Raw genomic sequence first — 19248 nt, 5'->3', positions numbered from 1 at the left:
CTGCCGTGCTGGGGGCAGGAGAAGGGGTCGGTCTTCATAGAGATACCTAGTTGCTGCTTCCCGACCGAAGGGGTTGAGGTTCTGTTAATTAACCTTTGTTACTTAATGTAATAGTTACTGACGTCTCTTCTGCTTCGCTACACTACGATAGGCCCTGTGTTGTTTCGGTAGCCGGGCGAATAGCCGCGGCCCATGCGGTGCCGGCTGCCTTGTGCGCGCTGTGCACTGCGATGCTCCGGGGATGCACTTGGCGCTCCCTAAGCGCCCCGCTCCATCCCTGTGCTGCTGCTGTGCCTCCCGCTTCAGCAGTGGATTGACCAGGCTGTCTTAAGGTCACTGTGTTACAACAAAGTTCAGCACCTTGTACTGATATAATCTTGATGTTGCTAAACAATAGCTATTTTCTAATTATATTGTTCAACATTGTCTTTCAACATAGCGTTTGTTGCAGGAGTTGGACTGGATGAGCCTTGTGTGTTTCCTCTGGCTCAGTATATTCAATGATTCATTAAAATACTGGCAAAGCTGAGGCTGAGTGCTCTGTGTTGCCAGGTAGTCAACAGTGTTCAGGCATTTTGTAAAAATACTTGGAGAAGGCAACTTAGTTGGAGCCCAGGTGTGATCTTGGTATTCCCTTAAAGTCATGGACAGTAGCTACTTGTCTTACTCCACAAGTAAATTTGCCACCAAGACAAGAGGGTTAGATTTGTCAGGTTTATTTTAAGCCCCTTGTTTGGCTGATATGTTATTTTCTGGTACTTATTGAGAAAAGCTCTTGCTTTTGACCAAGTGTATTCCGCACCCTTTTTCTATTGTTAAGCGTAAAGACATTAGTTTTCACATGGGATCTTTGCTCATCCTCGATGTCTGGGAATAATTAGGAATGTGAGGCAATGATTTGTACAAAAAGGTTAACTGTACTGCAGTTTCTTTTTTTCCACTTGCTTGTTGCTATGCCAAACCCAAGGGACTCTTGTGTAGGTAAGCGTAGACTGAAAGAGACCTCTGTTATCTAGTTTTATTTCTTGTGGCATTGCATGCTTTAAATAATCCTGTAGTGAATTTATTACTCTTTCTTGAAAGCTGTTAGGGTTGGACTTCCTTTGGAAAGGTTATTTTGAAGCAGTTGTCCTTGGGTAGGTGGAAAACACATGAAGAATGCTCAGGCTTCAGTGATCCTGCTTCTGTATCATTATAGATCATAATTAAATCAATAGACAATTGGGAGTTGGCTAGTACCACAAGAAAGAGCACAAGAGTATTCACCTGCTCTTCTTGTTTGGAGCTAGTTTGTTTACTTGCATAATCCCCCAGGTCAAGCAATCAAGATTCCTTTCCCAAATGGGGTGGCAATTGTGGGTTTGTCATGTTTTTAGAGGTGTCATAGAGTAGACCAAAACCGTCAAGGTGAAGCAATTAATGTTTTGGCTTACAGGGTAGGGAGGAAACTGAGGTCAATTAGGTTAATTTAAAGGGGATTGACTTTCCCCCTGGAAATGCTGGGGGAATTTAGTGGAGGGGTCTTGTTTCCTAGCTCATCTCAGAAAGCTTGATGATACAACTGAGGGTTGAGGGACAAAAATGGACTGTGCTTAATATCAGTTGTCTTTATTCCTCTCATCAAAGTAATTGCTTTGGATGCAAAGTTGAAAATTTCTGCCATACAGTAGAGAGGACTGGTCTTGTAATTCCAACTAGGCAAAAAAAAAGAATATTTTAGATATTAAAGCAAGTGTAGCTATCCTCTCAAACAGACACCAAGGGCTGGTGCTGAGAATTTGTAAAGTAGGGTAATGTGGACAATGCTTGGACTTCAAAACTATCTTTTTTTGTGGTTAATACAATAAATTTTCTTTTCTTTGTTTACTATAGGGCACTCATCTTTCCTCTTCTGATCCGTGAAGGAAAACCAACGCCGTTTTTCACTTTTGTGTTAGCGCTTCTGTTCTGTGCTTTCAACGGGTACTTGCAGGGCCGAAGCTTAACCACCTATGCAACTTACCCTCCAGGCTGGCTGGGCGGCTCACGCTTCATTACAGGTGAGTTAAATCATGTTATGAGAACATCAGGTGTCATTTTCCTCTGTCTTCATAGCTCTTAATTTTTTATTGTGATTTTATAGTATCTTTAATGCCATTTTGTAAGTCTTCTCATAATTTTCTCATTGGTGTAGCTGGAGGCCTTTTAACCTTTGTTAACCTGTGAACTTACACTTCTTTCTGCAGTGCTAGATCATCTGATTGTTGTCTTTACTCTCTAACAGCCAAGTAAATCCAGGTAATGTATTTTTTTTTTCCATGTAGAAGCTTGAAACCCTATATGGAACCAGCAGCATGCAGGTTTAGAAGAAGCAAAGCTTTTCTGTTTAACATGTAGATTAAACTAAAGTAACAAATTCATGGAGTAAAAAATCTAGCAAGGGTAGCTGCTAACTACTGATATGCCATGGCAAATGCTGCAAGTCCTTGGTGTCAGGATATCTACTCTGGATACACATACAGGCACCAATCCAGCTGCCCTTGTAATTGGGGGGTGGCTTTGTAAATGACAAAACTGGCCACACAAGGGAGGGGTTGATCATTCACTCCCAATTGGGAAGTGAGGTTACATTTATACTTGAAGCCAGGGATATGATTAAAAGACTAAGGTATTTAGTGACAAAATATTTATTTACTCAATTTTTTTGCTTCCTAGACATCTACTTTTGCCTACTGTCAAAATGATAGTATCATTTCCTAATGAAATCTTTACAGAAAGATAATTTTCATCTGAAGATAAACCAGAATGTTTTGCCTCATCAGTCAAAGGCAGAGTAGTGGGTTGTGTAACCTCTGACTGTAGAACCCTTTTATAAAGTTTGTCTGTTTTGGGGAACACAATAACTTATATGTACAGCAGTAATTGATTTGGAGCAGGAATATGGTTTTGATGTGATTTCCTCATGGGTTCTCTGGACTGTGTGTTGTTTTAGTTCAGAGCAGTGAACTTGTGTGTTTTCAGAGAAACAGGAGTGTTCTGCCTCAAATGCAGAACCATGAGCTTGCAAACCAAGAACAACATCATAATCTTTCAGCATGAACCTTACACTTGTATGCCAATAAAGAGCTTGTGAATTTACCAAGAGAGCTGGTGATACCCTGAAGTGGTGACTGCTATAAACAGGACACCAACACCTCTGTGCCTCACCCTTGTGTCCTTTCCTAATCTGTCTGCACTTTTAGTTGGAACTCCTTTCTTCCTTTGTTTGCTTTATCTTCTTCAAACCCTTTGCAGTATGCCATGTCTCTTCTTACTCCTTTAAGTCCCTATTCAACTACTTCCTTCGAATGTTCATGGGTAAGTCTTTTATGCATCAAAACACTTCTTTAGTAGCAGTTCTGCAAAGCAGAACAGCACCTGTAACTCACAAGGTGCAGGTTACAGAACATGAGCACCTCGACTGTTGCATGAAGATTTTTATCTGGCCACCAGGCAACTAAGCACATGTGTCACCTCTGCTCTCCTTGCACATCAAACCTGAAGAGCATGTATGCATTGTCCAAATCTGGGTATAATCTTGTAGGCAAGGGATGTGGGTTACCAGTGTCTCTCCTAATACTGATAGGTGTATGGATGCTCCAGATGATTGTGTCTTGTTAGAAAGACTAATCACAGAATCTGAGATGAGGCACTGGTTAACCTCAAAACACAGACCTTATCCGTTCCTTATCAGCAGGGAATGCTGCCTTCAAGGGAATATAACATAGGTAATGTGTTGCCAAGGGATAAAAATAATGAATTTCAATCCTAAATTCCTTTTGATTTATCCCACCCTCATGGCAACATAAGGACGCAGAATGTGACAACAATCTCAGTTTCTGTGAAAGGCTGTAATAAATGGCTAAACCGTTTTGCTGAATGATTAAATGGCATGTTAATTCCTTCACAGTTGTATTCCTTTTATTGCACAGAAATCTATTGGGGAAATTCTGATGTGCTATCAGTAACATAGTCAAAGGAGAGTGGGGCTAAGATGTGTCCCTCTGGGAAGGTTAAAAATGGCTGTTTCTTTCAGTATGTAAAATCTTAGCATATTTTTCTATGTCAAAGTTAGGGAAACATACACGTTACATCTGCATATATGCACGTACATACATTTATATAAGTCTAGCAACATAAGAATAAACTTCATTTTTAAGTTGCTATTTGCCATCTAGGGAGCTGTTGATGCCGTGAGCTCTGCTGATTGAAGAGCACAGTGTGGGACTGGGACTATGCAGGATGTCACCAGAGCTGTTTATGCTATTTATGTTACTACTGCTTTGACACAATATGCTTAATGTGCTATTGGACTGTAGTTTGTTTTCTGAACAAACACAGTGCACTAAATATAGTATTTTCAATATTTCTCTTCAGGTTTTTTAGGATGGTTGATTGGCATGGCCATCAATATTCATTCTGATCATATTCTCAGAAATCTGAGAAAACCAGGGGAAACTGGTTACAAGATACCAAGAGGTAAGTAAAATGGTACAGAAATTAATACAACAAAAAGAAGTATCTCTCATATAAGAAGTGGAGAGAGCTTGGACTCTACAGACTGGAGAAGAGAAGGCTCAGGGAGATCTTACCAAAGTTTATATATTATGAAGAAGAGAAAACCAGGCTCTCCTTAGTGGTGCCTAGTGACAGGACCAGAGGCAGTGGACACAAAATTCAAGAACATAAAATTTTATCTGTATTTTTTGGTTGGTTTTTTTTTGTTTTGTTTTTTGTTTTGTTTTGTTTGGTTTTGGTTTTTGTTTTTTGGCTGGAAGGATGGTCAAGCACACAGATGTGGAGCAGATTGCTCAGAGAGATTGGAGGGAGACTTGAAACCACACTGGGCATAGTCCTGGACAGCCTGTTCCAGCTGATCCTGCTTCAACAGTGCTGGTTGAACAAGATTATCTCAAGAGATTGCTTCCAATCTAAAATGATTCTGTGTGAAAATGGCCTTCTAAAGCTTGGTGTATTTTAGAGGAGATAGCAATTTATGATATAAGAGGCAACTGGAAATAGCATTTTGTTTTCTACCACGGGAAGTGATTTTATAGTTTGGGAAACATTTTGTTTTTTCCTCTGAAGCTAAGTATTGGAAGGAATCTGTTTCATTATATCACTTGGCTTGTGCAAATCTTTGAGTTTCTTGACCAACATTGGCTATATATTTAAAAAGGGGTACAAATGTAACACCATTGCCCAATTTTTCAGAGAATCAGCAGGTGGGTGGAGATGAAAGACCTAAATTATTCAGTCAGTGTGGGGGCAGCAGGGGAATGAAGAAAGTACTCAGCATGTGACCCATCTCATGTCCGATATAAGAGGGGAGGTACCTGAAGTAATTGGAGAACAGCAACAATTTTGAAAAGGGAGACACAGGGAAAGGAGGACAGAAATCCAAATGAATTTGGCATTGTAAATTCTGGCCTTCATGGGAAAATGGAGAATATGAAAGGCTTTCTTATGGAGCCTATATTGAAGTGTTAAGGTTTATTATCACTGACAGAAACAGGCACTCTTCTGGGTACATTACACTCACTGAGAGCAGAAAGATAATAATACCTCTGAATTCTGTTATTTCACTACATTTTTTTTTCTTAGTTGTTGCTTTTTCTCGGTTGTTAATTTTTTTTAATAAAACTATAAGAACTAAGATAACTAAGGTAGACTTATTTTTCATCAAAAGGTGAAAATAATTACAATTTTAATAGATGTAAATGGAAGTGCTCATGTGAAAAATGAATATGAACATCCTGTACTGTGTTCAGTGTACAAAAAGGTTCTGAAGGAAATAGGTTATTTGCTGTGAGATCAGGAGTAGCTGGTCTTTTTGATGTTGCTTATCCAGTTTAAGTGCTAGAATTTAACTTTTGTCACAAAGGTAGTGTAATTAGTGAGCAAGGTCAAATCATGTCCTTTATTACATTTGCCAAATACTTGTTTGTTTAGTCATACTGGTAAAGCACATACTGAGATATTATCCATTTGTACACCAACTTTAGAATTAGGGTGAAATTCTTGATTTATAAAATTCCCAGCAGCTGAATACCAATTGTTTATGCACAATTGTCTATACAATCGACTTAACACAGACTGCCAAATTTTCACTGAGAGTAGAGGCAGAAACAGCTATCTGATGAGGGATGGGAACAAAAGTGCAATAACTTTGTAAGCTAGAGAACAAATTTGGAATTTTTACTTCATAATAATAGTATTGTTCATAATTAACTTATTTTTTAAAGTACTTAAAGAAATGAAATTGTAGGCTAAGTAACTCTGAGTATTTTCTGGGACTCAAGGGGAGTATGTCTTCTATTTCTACGTATTTTAAAAAAGTTTTAGGATATGATCAAATAACATGTCATTAAGTAATTATTCACAAAGGCATGCACTTGCTTCTGATGCTAGTAAATCTGCTTTTCTTTCTTTATTTAAAGAGGGAAAAGTGGAGCTACAAAAGGTCTGTCTTAGAATGAGGTCTGAAGTGTTCCTTCATAGTGCAGCTTAAACTAAAAAATGCTGTTTCCACTGCCTTTAAAAATCAAATTGAGACATTGGTGATATAGCTCCTACTTGGTGTACAGAAAAGGTAACATTGCACATCCTGACTAAGGTATTTTGAACAAACTCTGTCCTGCTTTCAGGAGGAATGTTTGAGTATGTCAGCGGAGCCAACTTTTTTGGAGAGATCCTGGAATGGTTTGGGTTTGCCCTTGCCTGCTGCACCATTGAAAGCTTTGCATTTGCCTTGTGTACTCTCTTCATTCTGAGTTCAAGGGCAAGACAACACCACAAGTAAGTGTTCCTGCCTTGTCAGATCTGTTGTCTCTATGCCGCACTGCATTTCCATCTCACAAATTATGCCTCATCCTACAGGGATGTTGCAGAGCAAGTCTTGTGAAAGAGAATGCTGCTGTGGGGCAGAATATGATAGAGGATACTCTGAGAAGATTAAATACTGCAGAATTTCAGCAGGATAGTACAGAGCATAAACACAGTACAACAAGGTGGTCAAAATAACGTTTAAATGAAGATAGTTCATCCTGGATCTGTAAAAATTATAGGCAGGTTTAGCAATATTCTCTTAATTAATCAAATACTATACTTTCCCTTCTCAAACTTGTTTCTCTAATATATAAAGTTTTGAAAATCACCCAAGCTGTCTTTAACAGGCACACTTTATAGTAATGTCTGTATCAAATTGTCTATAATCAATTGTATGGACATTATGAAAGCAGTTCTGATAGATGATATTTAATGAAGTCGCTGCTCTAAACAATCAGACTCTTCATGTACTGTATTTATAGTGTGGCTTTCCTGCTAACAAGAAGGACTGTAGTTTGGGGAGACTTGTTTCCTGAAAGGATTCTCATTAAGGAATAGCATGCTTAAAAGAATTTGAACACGTTAATTTTATTTTGGCTATTTTCAGCTTCCTGCTTTGGTTCTCATGTTGAAACTTAGTGGCATAAGAGGAAATAAACGTGAATTTAAGGAGGAAACAGGTTGAAAAAAAATACTGACCATCTGTGAGGGCAGCCGTGTCTATGTCTAATGGAGTGCTAAAAACCTCCAGAAAGAGGTTTTCCTGTCCCTTGTTTGTAGGATGTTTGGGTATGTGATACCCTCCCAGTGAACAAGTTTCTTCCACTATCCAACCTGGGCCTTCCAAACCTGTTGCCTTTGACCGTCTCTTCCTGTTTTATCCCCTGCTATTAGTGAGCAGAGTTGCAGGCTGTCTTGAGTTGGGAGGAGCATTTGAAGGTTGTCCAGTCAACTGGTGTGTGGCAAACCACAAGGCTCTGCCCAGTTGCCCAGGGCTCATCCAATTGACTTCTGAGTGTCTCCTCCTTGCCAGATGAAGTAAGGACAGGTTCTCCTGCCTCTCCTTGTATATTACCTTTTTCAGGCTCAAATTCCATGGTTGGTTTCCATCAGTCTTAAGCCTTGATGGCACTCTTTCAGAACATCAAGAAAAGCTAAATGTTGTTAAAGGAAGCTTTTTACACTAAAGGAAAAATGCATGAAAATGGAATAGGGGTACAGGAAAAAATACCCAAGCAACTAAAAACAGCAAATCCATATAAGTGAAGAAACATTAGTTTAGTTTGTTTATTTAAAAAACTTAGAATAAATTACTGAACTGGGTAAATAGGGTAATAATTGTATTCCCTAGATGCAGGTTGCACCTATCATGCATTGAGTGTTTTGTTCTGTTTATTCCAGCTTTGATCTTGCAGTTAGTTAGCTATTGATCTTATGAATATCTGCACTTTTGAGGACCCCAGGTGAACTTAGTTCTTTTATTTCAGAGAAGCAGAATAAATATTCAAAAATGGGAGTAAACATGCTTGTTATGAAAGGTGAAAATACAAATAATATCTGATAGTACTCTGGAATTTTTAATTGTCTGGATTTGAAAATAGTGATAGTCTTTGAGGGGTGTTAGCAATAAGGCAAGTGCAATGTTCATCATGTTCAGTTTGGTTACCCAGATTCTAACTGCAGCCAAAGATGCTTCTATGCAGATGGGACTCTCCTTCCAGTGTGTGAAGTATCCCTTGATTCCACATGAAGTCATTATGCAATGACAGGTTTTTGATTTTATTTTTTCTCCCTCTAATTTTAAAAGATGTAAATACTCGGTATGTGCAACACCATACATTTTGAAAGAATGGGTTATTCCTTCCCTGACATATCTCACCACATCTGTTGGTTTGATTTCTCGTTGCTGGCAGGTATAACAGTTTTGTTATATTTGGTGATTAGATATCATTAGGACAAGTGCAGTAAATGCTGTTTTTCTATCCAGAGGTAGGTTATAAAGGTGTTGGGGTTTTTTTGGTGGGTTTTTTTGTTTGTTTTTCTTTTTTCTTGTAGACAAAAACATGTATGGATTAAATTAAACACATTTTACAATTATTACATTTCCTCAGCAGTGTTTTGAAGATTCAATGCTCATCAGGTTTTTCTTTGTTTTTCAGATGGTACCTTGAGAAATTTGAAGACTATCCAAAGGACAGAAAAATTGTCATCCCATTTTTGTACTGAGCTGTGCTTTTAACACTTTGAGATGGATGCTTTTAGTAACAGCCAACATTTTACAGATGCTGGCAGGTTAGCAACACACTTGGATCATCACTGTGACGAAGCCTTTCCATCAGTGGTGCTATTACTTACTGCTTTTTCCTCTTAATGGTAACCCAGAAATCTGATGGACAGGGTGAATAGGAACAGAAATGGTTTTCCAGCAGTGAAGCACCTTCATAAATACATTAGGCAATGAGTCTGAATTGGCATCGCGGGAAGTACTGTGCACGACTTCTGATGCTGCTTTTTCTGCCTGTGAGGGCTTCTGCTGTTTTCATCCAATGTAGCCAAGCTGTCCTGAGGATTGTGCTGTGAGCTCAGCCACCCTCACTGCAGTCTGGATGGGGTGTTTTGCCTACATACACAAACAGGGTTGATTTTATTTTTTTTCCTTGCCTTACTAATCCTTTAAATTCCCCCCACCTGCATTTCCAGAAGAACTGGTGATGTAGACCAAGGAATTAGATGAATACAGTTGCTTTTAGATGAGAGGCAGTGTTTTTCCTTCTCTTTGCACCCTTACAAATATAGGGGCATTTTACAGACAATATCTAGTAATATTTACATAAAAGTTGTACTGCTAATAGATTAATATTGTCATCTACCTCTTAAAATTGATAGCTATCTCAATATGCAATATGTGTCTTCTCACTCTAAACTGGTTTTGGAAGTCTACTTAGCATACTTAGGCCAATCTAGCATTGTTAACAATTGTGTAATGTTTTCTAATTTAATTTATAAAAAAACCTTGATATTTAAAAAAAATTCTTACTATGCTGTTTAAAAAAAAATCAAGTGTCTTCCTTCTTCTGTTGCTAACATTCTAGATTATTTTATATTCTAAAATTCTGGAGCCTTGTGTCCGTTCTCATACCCCAACCTTTTGCTCACAAAGGACTCCAGAATGGTTTCAAGAACATGATGGGATCCTAAGCATACAGATTTTCAGGTTCTGTGTCTTTTGCATGATTGTAATAATAAAGAGTCTTTTAGAACTGCTGACACCAAAAAAAAAAAAAAAAACCCAACCAAAACAACTCAAGGGAAAAGTAAAAAAAAAAAAAAACCACCAAAAACCAAAAAACCACAATTCAACAAAGCCCCCATGTGAAGAAGCAAATTTTAATAATTAAAAAAAAATTAAAACAAACAAATGAACACTAACTAAAAAAAATCTTTCCACAAAACCCCAAAACTCTGCTGCTAATAAAATTTGAAAATAAATGTAATTCAAACTTTTGCCAAGTGTCGTGTGCTCTGTTTGTACTTCTATGTTGGGTTATGTTCTTCAAAACAAATTAGTAACGTAATTTTGCCAGATGCTAGGTTTTCCAGTAGGGTATTGCAGTAAGATTTGTTTTGATGATAAGTCATTATGCTCACTGGAGAGAGAGGATGGTGAAGAGTTTGATTTACTCCTCAATGCTAAAATTGAGTTAATTGACAATGAAAGTTCAATACTTCACTTAAAGCATATTCTGAAGATAATTTTAGAATCTTAGGATATTTCTAAATCTTGTCATCTCTGCAGCATTTTTTTACATCTTCTTGTCTAAATCATCCACCTATTAAAATCTCTTTTAGTGGTAAAAAATATAGGATTAAAAAACCCTATCTACCCAAGGTGTTTAAACCCTTACGTAGTTTATAGTGAGTTAGTATCTTTTTTGGGTTTGTGTGGCCAGATTTTGGTGATGGGGGCTACCAGGGTGACTTCTGTAAGAAGCTGCTAGAAGCTTCCCCTCTGTCTGGCAGAGCCAATGCCAGCTTGTCCCAGGGCCAGCCTGCTCCTGACCAAGGCCGAGCCCATCATGAAGGACAGTAATGTCTTTGTAATAGCATATTTAAGAAAGAAAAAAATATGTTCTTGGGCAGAGCAACATCTAGGCAGACACCAAGTGGAAGAGTGGGAGGAGGCACTTCAGGTGTTGGAGCTGAGATTCCCCTGCTGTGCCCCTGTAGGCCATGGGGATGCAGAGACCCACCTGCAGCCTGTGGAGGATCCTCAGGCCAGAGCAGATGGCTGCCTGGGCTGAGGCTGTGAAGCCATGGGAAGCCTGCGCTGGAGCAGGGCTGTGACAGGGAGGTTTGAGAGAGGAGCCCATGCTAGGGCAGGTTTCATGGTGGGACTTGTGGCCCTGTGGGGGACACATACTGGAGCAGGCTGTGCCTGAACCACTGCACCCTGTGGAAGAGCAATCCATGTTGGAGCAGTTCATGGAGAGCTGTTGCCAACAGGATGGACTCAGATTGGAGTTCATGGAGAACTGTCTCCCGTGGGAGGGACCCCATGTTGGAGCAAGGGAAGGCTTCCTCTCGTTGAAGAGCAGGAGAAACCACAGGTGATGAACTGACCATAGCTCCCATTCCCTGTCTCCCTGAGCCTCCCTGGGGGAGGAGGTAGAGCTTGGGAAGAAGAGAAAGGTGAAGGGGATGTGTTTTTAACATGTATTTTACTTTTAATTATCCTCCTCTCTTTATGTTAGTAATAAATTCAGTTAATATCCTCAATTTGAGTCTCTTTTGTCTGTGGCAATATTTGACGAGTGATCTCTCCTGGTCGTTATCTCACCCCAAGAAGCTGAGGCTTCGGTTTCTTCTTCCTGTCCTGTTGTGGAGAGGAGTGACAAAGTGGCTTTGGTGGACACCTGGCATTTGGCCAGAGTCAACAACCAAAATTCTTATATCTTCAGGGATATTTGTTTAAAAATCACTAATGGGTCAACCTACCAGTAAAAAATCACCTTGCAGCACTTTAGACTCTAATCTAACACTTCTTTTTTTTGCCTTTTTTGAAAAGGCAAATGTTCTTTTAAATACTAAACAGTGAAAGAAAGGTCAGTGTTTATTACATCTCTATATTCAAGAGCTGTAGCTCTCTAGTCAGTAGTCTTCTATCTTAGTTTCCAGAAAGTTTGAACAGATGCCTTGATTTTGCTCTGCTACTATGCTAATAAATATTTATCTTGCCTAAAAGTTCAGTTGGTTTGCCCACATTATGTTAATTTATGGTTTGCTACAGTGGGATAGGATCTGAAATGTGATAGTCTGATAGCTTATCCCCGTTCTCTCTCTTGTTACAGAAAAGGAAAAGCTAAGGTCTGTGGGCTGTGAATGTCAGCATGTTTGGAAATGTTAGTTAATTGGATTAATAAAAAAAATCCCAAAACCAAGCCAGACGGTTTTGTTCTTTGTGTGATTATATTTTACATTCTCATTATACTTCTAAAGCCTTCCCTAAGCAAAGTACAGATTTTATTTGAGGCAGTTCTTAGTGTGCAGGTCTTATGAGGAGCAGCTGAAAGAGCTGGGACTGATTAGCCTGGAGAAAAGGGGGCCCAGGGGGAATCTTACTACTCTCTACAACGGCCTGAAAGGAGATTGTAGCCAGGTGGGAGTTCATCTCTTTTCCCAGGTAACCAGTGATAGGATGAGAGGAAATGGCCTTATGTTGTGCCAGGGGAGATTTAGATTGACTATTATGAAAAATTTTTTCACTGAAAGGGTTGTCAAGCCCTGGAACAAGCTGCCTGGGGAGTGGTGGGGTCACAATCCTTGGAGGTAGGCATGTAGTTGTGGCACTGAGGGAGATGATTTAGGGATGGACTTGGTAGTGCTGGGTTAAAGGTTGGACTCAATTAACTCTGAGGTCTTTTCCAACCTAAATGACTCTATGATTCCCACATTTCAAGACCCAGGTACATTGGTGAAAGCATATGATCAACTTGGTCAAATGCTAGAATTGTCTTTTGTTTAAACAATATCCCACTTATTTGCCATCACTTGTAGTCCCTTTCCTTTTCAGCAGCTCTGACAGATTTTTCTGTTGGAAAATATCTAACACTGAAACATTTTTCTCAAGAATATGTAATGTGAAAATGAACTCTGTTCTGTGCATTCCAGAGGGAGAAAACATGCATACTTGCTATTGGCTATATCTGTAGCTATTTTTAATAGAGATGCTTCTAGTCAGATTGATACATCTTTCCCCCAAATCCCTTACTAATAAAACCTGATTTGTGGTGTCTTGCTTGAATACTTTTTTTTTCTGTTATTAATCCCTGTTCTAACTTGTGGAGATTGACCAAGGCTTTTGTACCAACAATTTCATTATCCCAGCTGAGATCTTGGGGAGTGTAAAAGCAAGATTGGATTAGAATGACCTAGATGCATATGTGAACTTGATGAGATGCACTCAGAGCAGTTATTAAGAGTCACAAGGTAAATTTGTCTAGTGTGATACATTCTTGGTTACCTAAAACAAAGTATGTAGCTGAGATGTTCTACACTTGCAGTTAGAGCAAAGATTAACAGAAGCAGAGGCTGCTCACTTGGGTTCCTCTCCTGCTGCTAGGTCACTTTTCACTTGAAAAAACTGTAGCACCTGCTGTTTCAACTAGTTTAATTGAGAATCAGCATGATATTATCTTTTTGGGGAGTGAAGATAGTGTATAAATGACTTGTATAAACTTGAATTCTTCCAGCAGACAGGAAATTCTGAGTGCCTAACACAGTTTTTATATCCTTTTTGTGATTGAAATATATTAACAACTTTAGTACAAGACTGTTCCAGTCTGTTTTATGCTCCTCGGTTTTACCAATAACAGTTGCAGCTGTTAGGGCAGCCTTTCATACACACATCCATTTCGTGAGGAAAGCAGATCTCAAGTTAAAATTGCACCACTTTTTGCAGTGATGCAATGTATTTATCACCATCTATGTGCTCATGTGCCCACACAAAAATATGTGTAAGCAAGCAATTAAATTTCTGTTGCAGGACACTTGAAGGGCAAAGCCTTAACCAAGGTTTGCATCTGAAAGAATTGCACAACTGAAGCTTGAGCTTCTTAAAACAACATGTTTTTTACATCTCCTGCTTGATTTACCATGTGTGCTTGAAAATCAAAGCTAATATATGATGCATTGTTGTGTACAAGGGGGTAGTGGAAGCAATAGGTTATTTGTTCACAGAAATGAAAGAAAACCTAACAATTGGTATCCTTTGGTGTAATGCTTCCCTGGAGATGATGCCTTACCAACGTGCTAGGAGTGTCTCAATGGTGTTGTTTGTCCCTGCTCCCTCTTGTTTTGGAAATATCTGTCCAGTTTCTGAGAGGATATGGGTGGCTGGATCCAAAAAGCTAGCACTAGCCGAGCCACATGTTCCAGCTGTTCTAGGAGGGAGCACTCCATTTCTCTTGGGCTATTGAAAGGGAAAACCACTGCAAATTTAGTTGTAAACTTCTGCCAGAAAAGAAAAAGCTGTGTCATCTGGGAATGGGGCTCAGACATTGAGCTGCACTGTCCAGACTAAGGACCGGTCCAACGTAAGCAAGAAAAACTTTCTTCAGGTACCTGCTATATTTGTGTCCTGCTGGCTGCTTCATGGGGCTGGAATCTACCCTTTTAAATCAATATTAGTCTGTTGGTGAACAGTCCAAGAGGCTTCCACTTATGTCCCCAATTCACTTGTTGTTTTTGCTGCAGAAGACCAAGAGGCACATGCTGTGCACAGCCAGGGTCCTGCTAATGTGCAAGGAAGCCCTGTGACAAAGCAGCCCAGTGCAATAGTGTAGGTTTGTAGGATTTTAATGTTTTTCAAAGGCAAGTATGTTTCCTCTTTCATTCTTTGCCTGTCTCTTTGAAAAATGGTGATAGTATCACCATCAGGATGGAACAGGAGAACTGAAATGGAAATCCCAAATAGTACTGAGAAAGTGCTCAAGTGTTAAAGGAGAGTCATCAGGATATACTGAAACCAGTAACCAGAGAGGAAAATAGTCCTTTTTACACTTCAGATAATCCTTGCAGATTTTACTAGGCCGCAGAAATAAAGAGTATGAGATTAAACATAATATTTATTCTGAAACAGTGCAGTATATGATAATTACTGATAGAATAAAGTAATACTAGGAAGAGTAGTTTAGAAAATATGAGTAGCTATGCAGACAGCATACAGCAGTATAATGTTATGAATAGAAAGCTAAATGACCAAGAAGAAATGCGCTATTTTCATAAGCAAAAAGAGAACACTGCTCTAGTGTGGAGTCCTCCTTGGGCTGCAGGTGGATCTCTGCTCCATTACGGACCTCCATGGGCTGCAGGGGCACAGCTGCCTCCCCATGGCTGCAAGGGAATCTCAGCTCGGGCACCTGGAGCACCTCCTCACCCCTCCTTCCTCGAACACCTTGGTGTCTGCATAGCTGCTCCTCTCACAAATTCTCACTCCTCTCTCCACTTGCAGGTTTTTTTGTCCCTTTTTAGCTGTTACCCCAGCAATGCCACCACCATCACTGCTGATTTCAGCCTTGGCCAGCAATAGGTCTGTATTGGAGCTGACTGGCATTGGTTCTGCTGGACATGGGAGGAGCTTCTGGCAGCTTCTCACAAAAGCCACCCCTGTAGCCCCCCTATTACCAAAACCTTGTAGTGCAAGCCAAATAAAACATCTGAATTTATAAAAGTTCAAAATAAAACTCTAACATGGCACTTGTAGGAAAAGACTTTTGTCAATAGCTTTAAGTGGTTTTCCTAAACTGAAATTGCCATGCAATGTAGACATTCCAGACTTCAATGAATAATATGCTGTAATTACTACTCTTTAAATGGTTACTATTAAAAGTAAAAAACCCCAAAGTAATTGTACTTTGTTTCCTAATTCTTCATACTAGATGAATTGTCATTGCAACAGCTTTTAATTTCAATTCAAAGCAGACAAAACAATCTCCTTTGCAGATGCAACCCCATCTGCTACTGTGGCTAAACCTCAGAGATCTTCTTGAATGTTCTTGTTTCTGCATCAGATCAAAAAGATAAATTGCTAGTAACACTGCAGATGAAAAACCGTGCTTTATTTTTCATCGAGTAATACTGTCATCTTCTGCCACTTTGTGTCTTCATTAACACTAGGCTAATTAGAAACATGAAATGATTATCTAACATTTTCTAGCATATAAAATCCAGTCTAACACTGTTCTCAATTGTCTTATTTGACACTGCACAGATGTGGGTTTACTGGATACCTATTGCATCATAGTTTCCAGTCCCCTCTAAGCACTGCCTAGAGCAGAAATTGTTACTCACAGCAGCAAATTCAAAGACAGTCCTCTCCTCCAGCTCAGGGACCCTGGAAGCAGACAGGAATGCACCCCCAAACAAGCATGAATAAATTACCAGCAGAGGTCTGCACCAGCCATCTGTGTCTGTTTTGCACAACATGTAGAACAACAAGGAGTGCTAAACTTCCTGCTCATGATCCTCTTTCCTCTCCAGCCCCCAGCATGGCAGCCCTCAGTAAGAGGCACCATCCTCTATAGAGTTACTGATAGCTAAACCTTGCAAGAACTTAGTGCATAGACCCGCCTTTGATGTCACAGCACTCAGCCAAGCAAGCCAAGAAAGATGGAAATCCATCCATAGAATTTTTTAATTCAGCCTTTCAGAGGCTTACAACTTTTGTTTGGGCTTGGAAGTTTTTTGTCTGTTTCTGGGAAATATGTCAATACAAATGTGCAAAGTCCAGCAGCTGGGCTCAGGCACCCGTCTGCCCAGTAGCTGCCCCTGGATCTCAGTCACTGGCACTTGGAGGCACCAGCCCATGCATGCATGGGGACACAATTTGAATCCACCCTTGACTGTGCTCAGACACAGAGGGCATCCAGCAAGAGGCCCTGGGTCCTCAACCTCCACAGCTGACACCACTTGGAAATGCAAAATTCTGAGAGCAAAATTCTAAATATACCAGCTCCATCCTGGCTGCTGGTATATTTAGTCTGTTCTTGCCTGAGATTTTCACTAAACACCTTCAGTTAAAACAAACAAACAATAAACAACACCAGGGGAAAAAATTCCATTCAATGATTTATTCATGTAACATCGTTTGACACGCAGTGAATTTATGGACTTTCTCATGAACTGATAATAAGAGGGGTTCCTGGAGAGTTTCCTGTGGAGAAAAGATTGCTTACCCAGAGCAAAATTTTATTTTGGGGTGGGGTTTTTTTTGTGTTTTGGATTTTTTTTGTTTGGTTGGGTTTTGGCCTGTGTTTTTTGGTTTTTCTTTTAATAATATTGAAACTCTTTATCATAGAATTGTTTGTGTTTGTGCTGGTGAATTTTTGCAAAGCACTGTTTACAGAAGGAGCAGAAAGGGAAATGCTGGTACTGACCAGAAAAGTTGGGTTCTACATTTATTAGCTATTTTCAGTATTATTATTATTATTAGTTAATTTTTATATTATTATTATATTATTTATATTATTATTAGCTATTTTCATTTTTTAAAGTAGGTGACTGTAGCATAAGATGTAGGGGAAAATGCAAAATACAAAGCACAGGTCTATTGTTTATAGAGACTGCTTTCCATAACACCATATTTTTCAGCCTAGGAACATACGTCTCCAAAGGCATTTTAAACAGCCTTTGAATGGGCTTTCATTTTAAGTAAATCAGTTTTCTGAAAGGCTCTCCAGAAAGGATTTGGAATGGATACTCATGAAGACTACAGGTAATTTTCATTTCCAGGGACAAGGCCCCTTATCTTTTTTAGCCTCTGTACAGATTCTTCCAGAGAAACATACAGCCTCTTCCTACTCTTTGTCCAACAGCAAGGCCAGCTGTTTGGCAGCAAGGCTGAGCATTCAGCCAGAGCTCTACTTGATCTAGAAAAGGTTTTATCTTTCCTAATGTATACTGTAAATATTTTGTTCGAGCAGATCCAATTTGAAACTTTCCAGGATGATAGATGAGATCTGCCCTGAGACATCACAGACCATTTTTTCTTCCTTGTGGGTAACTGTAGATGTAATTCCTGTGAGGTCAAAACATTTTGTCCATGATTCTTGCTGGTTTCCATGTGGCCCAAATCAGAGAGTTCAAACTGAATGAGAGAGTTTGAATCAGGCCCAGCTAAGAATTATGCCATGCAGTAAAAATGTCAAGAAACTGTTCTTTGTAGCTGTGTAGAAAGCTGAGGCAGAGATGTCTATCCTATATGGTATAATCAAGGTCAAATCACTTCCACCCTGTCTCCCAGCCCTATGCCAGAGCCGTTGCAAGTAGGAACAGATGGTTTCCAGGCCAGCACCAGGCAAGAGAATCTTATTGCAAAGCCAAGTAGTGTATGGTTAACCATAACATGTTAGAAAGAAACATACCACACTCAGGGCGGGTATTGGAAAGGATTTCACTTGTCACAAGGATTCTGAAAGCAGAAAATAGCAGGAAGAAATACAGGGCAAGAGGTGAAAAAAGCAGCTTCCACATCTTCAGGACAGATCCTTGTATGTTCCCCTGTCTACCCATAACAGATCCGATTCAAGGGAAGACTCTGAAGGGGTCTGCACTTCACAGCCAAGAGTCAGCCATAGATTTATGTGATAGAACTCCTGAAGCATCTCACTGGGCATTGTGGGGTACAGACTGATACTGTGTACAGTTCTCAAAGGTAAGTTATGGAAGAGAAGGCTCAAGAGAGGGCAAAGGGACTGATCAGTCTACACTGATTATTTACATCCAACAAAAATAAGTCTCATGGATATGTCTGTCACCACCTCATGAGGAACCAGCTGGGATGAACTTCACAGCTATCACCAGACAACGCTGAATGAGAAAACAGCTACAGCCTGGTGATGAAAAGAGCCCTTCTGTGTCCCACCAGGCAGGGTGTGGAGCCACAGTACATCTGTCTTGTGTCCAAATTAACCTGTTTCCCAGGAGAAAGAGGTCCATTCATCCTTGCTACCATAATGAAAGAAAAAAGCTGAACTTTTATGTTTCTGTGCACAGAATGAATACCTATCTGCTTGATGGTGTCAGTCAATACCACACCATGAGCTCTGCAGGAGATTCTGCAAGTAAAGCCTGTCCCACTGCAAGTGTCATCTGTCAGCAACGATGGCAAAGATCTTCCATTTGAGCTGTGGTACTGGATGGAGGTCAGACTACTCCAAGGCTGTCAGACCTCTCACTCAGCTGAGAAGCACTAGAATCATCAATGAACTGCCTGGACTCAGTGGAGTGGATCACCAGCCTGTGAAGCCTCACTGCAGGAACCTGAGCTGTTTCCAGGCTTCCGGATGCCTTGAGCCAGCGGTGAATTTGAGGCATGGGTAAAAGCAAAGCTGCCCCATCACAAAG

The 19248-nt window shown here is 39.9% G+C and overlaps 1 protein-coding gene across 1 annotated transcript; it reads left to right on the top strand.

Annotated features, from left to right (window-relative positions):
- The first annotated feature begins 953 nt into the window (after nucleotides 1–953).
- On the top strand, nucleotides 954–10351 carry SRD5A1 (steroid 5 alpha-reductase 1). The gene is made up of 5 exons (XM_005427933.2): nucleotides 954–977; nucleotides 1790–2039; nucleotides 4396–4497; nucleotides 6666–6816; nucleotides 9006–10351. Exons 1-5 carry the CDS (start codon nucleotides 954–956, stop codon nucleotides 9070–9072), a joined length of 594 nt encoding a protein of 197 aa, XP_005427990.1. The 3' UTR covers nucleotides 9073–10351.
- The last annotated feature ends 8897 nt before the right edge of the window (nucleotides 10352–19248 follow it).

The sequence above is a fragment of the Geospiza fortis genome, unplaced genomic scaffold (genome assembly GCF_000277835.1).
Source record: "Geospiza fortis unplaced genomic scaffold, GeoFor_1.0 scaffold64, whole genome shotgun sequence".
Classification (NCBI taxonomy): domain Eukaryota; kingdom Metazoa; phylum Chordata; class Aves; order Passeriformes; family Thraupidae; genus Geospiza; species Geospiza fortis.
The sequence above is the reverse complement of the archived record's forward strand: the minus strand, read 5'-3'. Positions and strand labels throughout refer to the sequence as shown.